General features: G+C 39.6%; 1 protein-coding gene across 1 annotated transcript; it reads right to left on the reverse strand.

Moving 5' to 3' along the window:
- Positions 1 to 252: 252 nt before the first annotated feature.
- Positions 253 to 8,481, reverse strand: ankk1 (ankyrin repeat and kinase domain containing 1). The gene is made up of 9 exons (XM_015007458.2): positions 8,168 to 8,481; positions 7,403 to 7,685; positions 7,185 to 7,336; positions 6,780 to 6,829; positions 5,803 to 5,958; positions 5,091 to 5,215; positions 4,525 to 4,558; positions 3,301 to 3,541; positions 253 to 1,703 (listed from the first exon to the last, which is right to left on the reverse strand). Exons 1-9 carry the CDS (start codon positions 8,350 to 8,352, stop codon positions 656 to 658), a joined length of 2,274 nt encoding a protein of 757 aa, XP_014862944.2. The 5' UTR covers positions 8,353 to 8,481; the 3' UTR covers positions 253 to 655.
- Between the last annotated feature and the right edge of the window lie 1,823 nt (positions 8,482 to 10,304).

The following is a 10,304-nucleotide window of genomic DNA, read 5'->3' on the forward strand; positions in this document are numbered from 1 at the left end:
CATTTTAGACAGTGCTGTTTTATTTCTTCTTTTAGCTTGTCATTCGCATTGAGATAACAGGATTGTTTGACAAATGTAATAAAAACAGGTTTTCTCATGTAACCAAAGCAACATTTGAATATGGAAAACATCTATACTGGATGTTTGTGATACGGCTGACCACTCGGGTCACCACACCATGGTGAGGCGCCTGGTGATGCTCAGCAAACAAAATAAACACACAAGAAAAAAAAAACACTGCCCCACAACATGTGGTGTTGTTCACAGGCTTTGTTATGGTCGCATGTTTATTGGTTATGTAAATATGATCTGCTGGACAGCCAACTAGTTTCATCATGTGCTTGTAAAGAAAAAAACAGAGTAATCTGTGAAAAGCCAATCGTGAGACCGGGCCTATTTAGTTGCCTGAGCAAAATCTAAGTCGGTCTCGATTATATATTTATATATTTGTACTTGGATGTTGGACAAACCTAATGTTAAAAGTCTGTTTCTAATCCACTTTTTAAAAATATCCTTGTCATAACAAAAACGACAAAACTTATCAAAAACCTTCAGCATCCTGGAATAAAATGTCACACCAAAGTCAAAATGACCTGGTCAGCAATACTGCACTGTAGTCAATAATTATTATTATTTTTTTTAAATTTGATGTAATTTACAATTCACATTCGTTTTTCAGTAGCTCCACGATTTCCCATTTTTCACACCTCTGGGCTACATTCAGAGCTGTGGATCCAGACGAGTCCATCAGTGTCTTGTCTGCTCCATTTAGCAGCAGGCCTTTGACAATGGGCACGCAGCCATGTTGGCAAGCTAAGTGTAGAGGTGTTGCCTTTCCTGAGTTTAATGCATTGACGTCTGCTTGATGCGATATCAAGTGGAGGACACACGGAAAGCAAAGGCTGGCACAGGCGAGGTGCAGGGGTGTCCATCCGTCACTTTCCTCTTTGACGTTTGGGTCAGCTTTTGCTGCCAGAAGCTTCAGCACTACCTCCGATTCACTCTGGTGGCAGGCCAGGTGCAGTGGAGTCCATCCGTTCTGGCCTTTTGCGTTCACCGAACCGCCCTTATTCTCCAGAAGGACCACCACAGCCTCATGTCCTCTTAGGGCTGCCAGGTGCATGGGAGTCCACCCTTGATCGGTCTTGCAGTTCGGGTTGGCCCCGTTGGAAAGCAGCTGCCTGCAAATGCCAGCATGACCCTTCAGAGCAGCCAGATGAAGCGGCGTGGATCTCCTGATGTCGGAAATGTCAGTTTTGACCTCCTTAGTCAACAAGAGTCTGACTATACGGTTATGGCCTTGCTCGGCTGCCAGATGGAGAGCGGTGGAGAAAGAGTAGTCCGTAGCGTTCGGATCCACGCCGCGACCCATGAGAAGCTTGGCGATGTTGACATGGCCGTAGGAGCATGCAATGTGGAGCGGTGTTCTACCTTCCTCCTCCACCCGATTTACAATGGCGTCCTCTGACATCCGCGAAAGCAGCAGGCGCACGACCGTCTCGTGGCCGTTCTGGCACGCCAGGTGGAGCGGCATCCAACCGGCTTTTTCTTGCACGTCGGCCGCGGCTCCTTTTTCCAGCAGGAGGCGGATGGTTCTATCGTCACCATTCTGTGCAGCAAAATGCAGCGGCGTCCACTGGTCTTTGTCCCCCTGCGATGTAGATGCTCCATGGTCCAGCAGCAAACAGGTGATGTCATAAAACCTGTGAAAAAAGATATAATTTGATGCCATTATGTTCTGCTGTTTGTTGAGGAAGAATGTAAATCACTTCTTAATAGAACAGAAAAAAAGTTGCCACATCATAGTGATCATTTCTTCTTTTTTTTTCTTTTAAGGTCAATAAGCTAAATCCTTCTAAATATCTTGGCTTGTTAACCTTAAACTTAAAACACAATGACGGGTATATTAGGTCGGGCGTTGAAAGGCAACATTTATCTTAGCCTCACCCTTCTCAAAAATAATATTTTTTGTTTTCTTTAATCAGAAATAGACAAAGTCAGTAGGACAAAAAACCAGACAAAACAAAAAAATTAAATAAGTAGGATTAGGGATGTAGAATTTGCAGCTAGATAATTCACAGTAAAGCATAAAATTATTTGCATCCCTGGCAAGTTAAGATCTAAATTGATATAGATTCAACCAAGAATTTTAGTTCTGCCAGAAAATGAGAGCAACATCTTTCAGAGATAATAAAACAATGTATGCAGTTTTGGAAAAAAAATAAATGCAAACGGCATGTTGAAAATTACTGGTACTCTTCACAATGGATATCTTTATATCATTACAGGACTCAAACCTTTTTTATAATTGCTGACCAGCTTTTTAGATCGAAGCTTTTCCAGCATTATGCTCCCACACACACAATGTGCTGCACTTAGGGCAAGACGTTTTTCATGGTTTGCAGGAGCGATAATGGACAACATTGAATATAATATGAAACTGCTGGTGTTTTATAAAAATATAAGCTCAAAAAGGTCAATTTTACATAAAATCCCTCCTTCAGGAGGTACCTCCGTTGGTTCATCTGCAAAATTTTATTAAGAAGAATCACATTATGACTCTTCTTAATGTAATTGGGTGTGTATGGGCGCAAATGCTCAAAAAAGTACCAGTTCAGGTCAGAAAATGCAATGCGTTAACAGTCAGGCCTTAGTTTTCTACCTTGTTGTGACTAAAACGAGATTAAAATAGTGTGGTAGTCATTTCCTGCCCTAAATCTACCAATATCTCTGACAGCTTGCGCTTGATCCACCGTATGCCATAATTGGCCTGTGTTCTGAACAGGACCTCCACTGACACACGTCATTATGAATTTTAATGTTCTACGCTGTGAGAGAATCTCCTCTGTGAGCCTCTGTGAAAGCACGAACAGATAAGCTGGCCGGTGTCTTATCTGCTGAATGCTTGACCCAGCTGGGTGTGTTTATCTAAACCACCAACTCAGTAGATTCTTCACGTATTTCTTTCCTCTTAAACTGGAACTTAGAAAAGTATTCGTACCCCTGCGTTGGATCCCCGCCCTGCTGGAACGATCGTTCTCCTACCTCAACGATCAGTTTGTGTCCCGACGTTTCCCTTTTTGTTTCTTTTGGTCATAAGTAAGAATCTCTTCTACCGCTCACGTCTGAATAAGAGCGGCATTATTCTTCTCTCCGAGCTCCAAAGAGAACAAAATGTGTATCGCATGAAAAGTTCATCAGTGTTCTCCACAAAATGTTAATATATTCAAGCTCCAACAACAACAGCTCTCTGCCTTGCTCCACTCACAGAACACTTTGTGCCCAGACTTTCATACAGACCTTTGCAAAACAGCGATGATAAGGGGAGTGTAACCTCTGGCGGTTGTACAGTTCACTTCAGCACCCAGACTCAGGACATGCTTGACACTTTCTGCATCACCGCTGGCTACCGTGAAGTGAAGGAGGCTCTTATTGCCCGAAAACTGCATGCACACGTCATCTCCTTTCACAGACTGCCTGAAACTACTGAAGTCCTTTTTGGCCAGCATAGAGAGAATGCTGTTCTTGTCGTGTTGGTCATCTGCAAAAGGAAAACAAAGGACAGAAATGCTGATCACTCCATTGTAAAATTAAATTCTGAGTTTTTTTTTTGTTTTTTTTTCTTTATTAAAGACAACTTTTCTGTCGTTGTTACATAACTGCAGGCTTTGAAATGCTACAGGGTTTGTCTTTCTGCTGAACGGGGGAGCTAAAGGTCAGTCACCTTAAGGTGTGAAATGTTTGCATTTCGATTTTGAGACCATGCATGTTCATATGTACTTGTTTAACTTAGTCATGCAGAAACAAGTGAAATAGAACAACTCCTTTAATCAATACTAATGAAATCTTTTACAGCCTTTGCTAACAAGTGATGGTGATACATCCAGTCTGCAAATGTTTAGCACATTTTTAAGCTCAAACCTTTATGCATAAGCGTTTCTACGTCAGAGCAACTAGACTAATTTCTAACATGGACAACGTTAAGTGACCTTAACGTTGAAAAGTGTGGGATTGATTTATATCCAGCCTCCTTTACCTTGATACTCTTAAAATAAACTTTTTGGCTCTTAAAATAAACTTTTTGGCTTTCTGGAAATAAAAAAATTATAAAGAGGTGTCAGTGGCAGCATCAAGCTTTTCTTCAGCTGGACCAGAAAAGCAGCTCACCACAGTTAGCACAGTTTGTAACTAGCCAATTCAGTCGCACATTCCTCTTGACTGGAGTACACTATAACTACATGGTTTATTACGTCAAAATCTTACCCTTACTGTGCATTACTTTTTATTCTTTATTCTGTTTTATATATGTTATATTCTGACTTTGAGTGACTCTATTTGTTGTTATTGCCTGTCACTTTGCTGCTGTTGCACAGAGACGTCCCCATGTAGGACATTTCTATTCTATTCTATTCTATTCTATTCTATTCTATTCTATTCTATTCTATTCTATCCTATTCTATTCCTAAACAGCCAAAATCCAGTTGTGTCCCAGTTGTGTATGTGAATCCATCTACCTGGACTTACCTGAAAGTGTTTCAGGCATCTCAGGTAAACTGACCTAAAGGGGGAAAGACAAATAAAAAAAAAATACAGATTATTGTAAGCTTGAGGTCATGTTTATCTCATAACAAAGCCAACCAATGGGTGGTTATAGTTTTAAAAAGCTTAATAGGGCCTGTACCTTTTTAAGGCATTCAGTTATTCACACTGGTAACAAGATTTCTTATACACAGTGACTTTGTAAATTAAATTTTGCAATATTTTTCTAACAATCTGCACTGCATATAAAACAACATGCAGCTTCGTAGGCCAATTCTATATGGTCAAACAATTTATACGACTAGATTATCACAGTTATAATCGGAGGATGGAAAACAGGATTGAGAGCCATAGGTCAAGCAGGCATACAAAAGAAAAAAAACAAAACAAAAACCGAAATGAGAAAAGATGAGAAATCACAAATAAAGTCAAGAAAAGTTAATTAACAGCCACTGGGAAGTTTGAGGTGAGCACAATGCAACACTAACAGAGAAAAATACAGAAGAATACATTAGATGCAAAGCTCAGTGAGAGCGTCAGAGTGGACTAACTTTGTGTACTGGCGAGAACATCCAGGGATACTTTGATTCCTGCTCAGCGTTGTCTTTCCTCTGACCAGTTATTGTTCCTGGGATCTTCAGGACTTCGTTCAGAGTCTCTGTTTTCCTCACAGTGTCTGCAAACAAAAAGCAGGAAACCACTAAGACCATATTAAAGACAAACATCACGTCGAACAAATAAATTACTGTCGACAGCACAAAGGTGTTGACTGGATTGTAGCTCAAAAACCCAGTGGGATTGTCTAAAATTTGCTTTGGTATGGGACGTTCATGCATGACTTAGCACTAAATTCAGCCACAGATGTGGTAATATAAACAGTGATATGGGGGATAATTACAAATTGGCAGATGAGGTTTTTATAAATAGACATGACGGCGATTTGTGTTCACACAAAACAACTCCTGCAGATGCACTCATGTGCTTGCAAAAACCTTGTGGGAATGATTAAATCTAATTTTACCGGTGTAGTTTTCAGTCACACTCATGAGATGATTCTCGAAAGACCTATTCGTGTCTCGGTTTTCATACCGAGACGAAGTGTAAGCACATGCTGTTTTGATAAATGTACAAACAGACCAGCACAAGAGAGGTGTCACCTTCTTTATTTGTTGAAGCTCAACTGGCATGAATTGGAGAAAATGCACTTAAAACACAAGATCCTAAAACTGTTATTTATTTATTTTTATTATTTGATGTTGGAACCTGAGAATAGAGGCCTCTTCTGGGGGTTCTTGTCCCAGCACTGTTGCATGATGCAGATCAGCTCGTCACACTCCGGGGGCCTCTTCTCAGGAATCATCTCCAAGCAGGGCCTCTTCCCTTTTGATACCTGCAGCAGCACTTTGGTCACACTGCACCCTGCGACCACAAGATGTGTCTGTCAGTTCAGTTCGCTTCATCTGTTATACGCAGCCGTACTTCTCAGGTTGTTTTACATCATTTGAAACTGATTGGACCAAGACACATGAAACAGCTGCAGAGAAGTTCAAAAGCTTTTCATCTCCAGCAGTTCAATGTGTACGTCCTCACTGGACTAACTAAAGAAACTTAGTACAGCTTTTGTCTATTATCTTTGAATGTTATTTGTGCTTTAATTAAACTGTTTAGGACCTTGAATTTCATAGTTTATTAGTTTATGAGTGCCGTTGATTTCGACGGTCTCTAATCTTGTTCAGCTTAATGTGCAGTAATTTCCTCTAACCCTGTTTTTGGAGTGCATGAAGAGCCACTATTGTCTCACCTGAGCTGTGAAGTTTTTACAGTTCCCCCAGAGTAAATAAAAGCTTGTTGTCTGCTTCTCCTAAGTTGTGCTCTTCTTACCCAGCCTGTCAGTGTCACTACATGCTTTGGGGATGTCATAGTGATGGGGATTAAATACAAATGCACAATAACTTTTAGATTCTTCTCTGTAAAAGCATCAAAAAGAAGCGATCGTGTTTAAATTGTCTTCTGTTGGTGTCAGCATGACAAAATTATAAATGAAACTGACTTTCTATGAATACATGGAATAGGACCGACTTAACTTCAAATACAGCAGTGAGATCTTTGAAGCCTCAGTGAATTCTAGTCTAAGAAACACGTTTTGACCTTGTTAAATGTTACATGACTCTTTGCTAAAGTAAGAGTAATAAAACTGTTTGATGTGGAGATGGGATTCATTTCAAGTAATTCATTCCTACCTGTGTAGGGTTTCTGCTGTGTCAGTATCTCCCAAATCACTATCCCGAAGCTGCGGATCAAAGCATGAAAAGGATTTTCAATAATAGATGTATAATTTTACATTATGTGCATTCAGGAAACTTTGTGACTTATGCTCTTTCAAACAAAAAGGACACTGAGAACTTTTCCTGTCCTTCTTTCAGACATCCAATAAAATATTGAGGAAAAAAAAGAGGGGGGCAAGAGAGAGTGAGTCAGATGGGAGTAAAATATTTGGCTGGAAAACATCAGAAACATCCAGAATACAGAAGAGAACAAGGTTACGCTGTGTGAATTTTGGGTTGTGCACTGAATCCAAAAAAAGAAAAAGAATGAAATGCAGAGATTCTGATTGTGGACACTGAGAACAGCCGCTAGCTGGTCACCTGTAAACGTCGAAAGCAGTTCCCGGTGAATCGGAGCATTCGGTGAAGACCTCAGGAGGAATGTAGTTTATGTTCCCTCTTGCTGTCAGGCGCTCCATGAACGTCGCCTTGCACATGCCGTCCTCCCAGTGGACAAGACCAAAATCTGAAACCTTAACCAAGAAGGGTTGAAATAACTCATCGCTAATGAATGTCATCCGGAGAGGTGCTTCACTGACCTTGACATGGAGATGATCGTCCAGAAGGATGTTGGACGTCTTGAGGTTAAGATGAAGCAGCGGAGGTTTCGCGCTGTGAAGGAAATTCATGGCCATAGAAATCTCGTGGATCATCTGGAACTTCTTTTGCCACATGAAGCTGTGACTGGCTAGGAGGTTGTTTAGGGATCCGTTACTCATGTACTCCGTGACAACACCTGTAGCTTCGCTGCACACGCCGTAGATGGACAAAATGTATTTAAACTTCAGCTTGGCTATGATGGACAACGCATCTTTTGTTTTCCTGTGAAGTAAAATGAAAAAAAAAACAAACAAACAATAAAACAAAAAACAAAGAGGAAATATTTGTAGTTTTGACTTTATAAAGAATATTAAAATATATAGAGTGTGGTTAAAAAGTCTACATGCTTTCAAAAACAAAACAAGCTTGTAAAATAAAGACCTGGATGCATAAAGATAAAATTAGGTTGTCAGATTGATTTATTTGCCATATGCTGGTAAACACAAGTAAGCAATGCAGTGAGCATAGGATGAAAAGAACCGTCAATTGGTTACTGCAGAGGTAATAAGTAACACTGACCAGAGCTATAATGGTACAATAGTAGTATATAGGATACAGTCACATGGAGCAGCAATAGATATATTAAGTGTCATCAGTGTGGCTTAGTGCAGTGTTATTGTCAAGTCCTGCAAGTCCTGATCTTTCCAATTGAATAAAAGAGTTATTTTTGAAAAACCTTCCAGAGAGTTGAATGTATCTCATACCTGTAAAAGTTGTTGGCAGACGAGGTTGCGTCAAAGGTTTTCAGAGCACATTTTTCCCGCCAGAGCTTGACTTTGACTTGGTACACATGACCAAATCTACCTTCGGCCACCTTAATCCATTCGGCCTCAAAGTCGTCCCTCTTGAAGTCCCTGAAGTGTCCCGGTGACGTGTCACAGCAATCCATGAGTACAAGGATCCTCGGGCCGCCGTTATAGTCCAGTCCTAAACTGAAACACGCTTTTATCCTACAGATCCATCTCACCCAGCCGATCTACGGGAACTTGTGACTCATTCAGGTGAACAGGAAAGTTCACGGCAAACTCATAGAGTTTTGTCCTTTGTGGGCGGAGCTGAAGTACAGAGCTGGTTTGTGCTGTGGTTGTTGTTCAACCGGTTTTCCAACATTCACGGTTTCTTACGGGACAACGCTGTAATCTAAGCAATGCAATCTAAACGTATAATCTCTCCACTTTGATGGTTAGATAACATAAACTTTTAATTTAACAACAACAACAACAGAGTATCAATTATTCTGGCTGAAATCGGACCTACCACATCGTAATTCAAGTCGATATTTACAGTGACTTTACATCGCAATGAACGATTTATCTATCTCATTGTAGTTTAATAAGACATTTATTTAATCCCAGTTAGTCTCAGTGGAAGGATTCAGTGCTGTTTTTGAAATCAGGGAGATTACCATTGGAAATAGCAGAAATGCTCCCAGACAGTAATGGAAACTTACTTTAGGGCTCATTTCAAAATACGTCACGAAAATCTCAGTTTGTTTTCAAGATAAACTGAGACTTTATCTGTCTTCCTACCATAAACTACACCTGACACTGGGACATGAGTGACATCTGTCTTTGTGTGTAACAGGACTTTATTCTCAGCAGGACTTTATTCTCCCAGCTTCCTGAACCCTGTGTTTGCCATTACTCTATAACAGCTTTGTTTGTGGACCTCTTTTCGCAGATAGATCTCAGTATTCTCTTCACAAATTGAACAATAACCTCAAAGCCAGCTGTTTTCTTAGATTAGAGAAGCTGTCAAAGCTTTCCCCAACTGGAGTGCATTCAAAATGACTCTGTTATCACGCAAGGTTAGGTAAGGACGGGAAGCTGTTGTATCGTACCAGATATTTTTTCTTCTTATATATATATATATATATATATATATATATATATATATATATATATATATATATATATATATATATATATATATATATATATATATATATATTTATTTATTTTTATTTTTTTTCTGGTGGAAGACGTGTTTTAATAAAGCAATTATTGATTACTTTTTAATTATGCATATCGACAATGAAATGATTCTGGGTATTTATTATTAAGAATGTGTGAAGTTTCACACATTTAATGTAAAGTCTAATTTCTTTAAAAGCACAGTTGGGCAATTTGCTTTAAGCCTCTGAGACAGAAAGATAAAATATTAGCATTTGTGCCTCGAGGACTTTTGTACATTCTGCCTCAAACTGTTTGATTGTTTTTCAGTCTTAATGATTTTTTTGTTTATTCTATTTCAAAACTTGCTGTGCAATTAGGCAAGGCTTACATTCATTTATGGTTAAAAAAAAGAAGCAAATTAAAAAATGATTAAACTAAGCTTTTCTGAAAGCAGAGTAAGTGTGTTGCCATAAAGGAGAAAGACTGCAATGAGTGACACTCATTTGAGCATTTATTGCATATCATTTACCATATTATCGCAAGCAGCTGTGCAGCAATATTAACTTTGTTCAACTTTTCCATATTTTTTCCACATATGACGACACACAAAGCTCAGTGTGTTTAATTGAGATTTTATATGTCGGGCCAACAGAAAGCCTTGAGGTGAAACCTGTGAAAAGTTTATTGCCTGGTTGTGTTTAGTCACGTTTAGGTTGGCTGATGAAGGACCCAGATGCAGAGGGGCAGCGGCAGCTTATAAGTGAGAAATGTTTTTATGCGAAAATCAGAGGAAAACTTACAAAAACCAGCAGGAAAATAACATGAATTGCCAATATTATAACAGGAGGAACCAGCAAGGAGTGTGAGCAGAAGGGGTTGAATACTGTGTGGGTGAATAACAAAAGACCTGGGCTGATTAGCTGACTGAGTGCAGGTGTGAGGGGAG

Source organism: Poecilia mexicana, unplaced genomic scaffold, assembly GCF_051168715.1.
Source record: "Poecilia mexicana isolate PSO_F unplaced genomic scaffold, ASM5116871v1 scaffold_13, whole genome shotgun sequence".
In the NCBI taxonomy this organism is placed as follows: domain Eukaryota; kingdom Metazoa; phylum Chordata; class Actinopteri; order Cyprinodontiformes; family Poeciliidae; genus Poecilia; species Poecilia mexicana.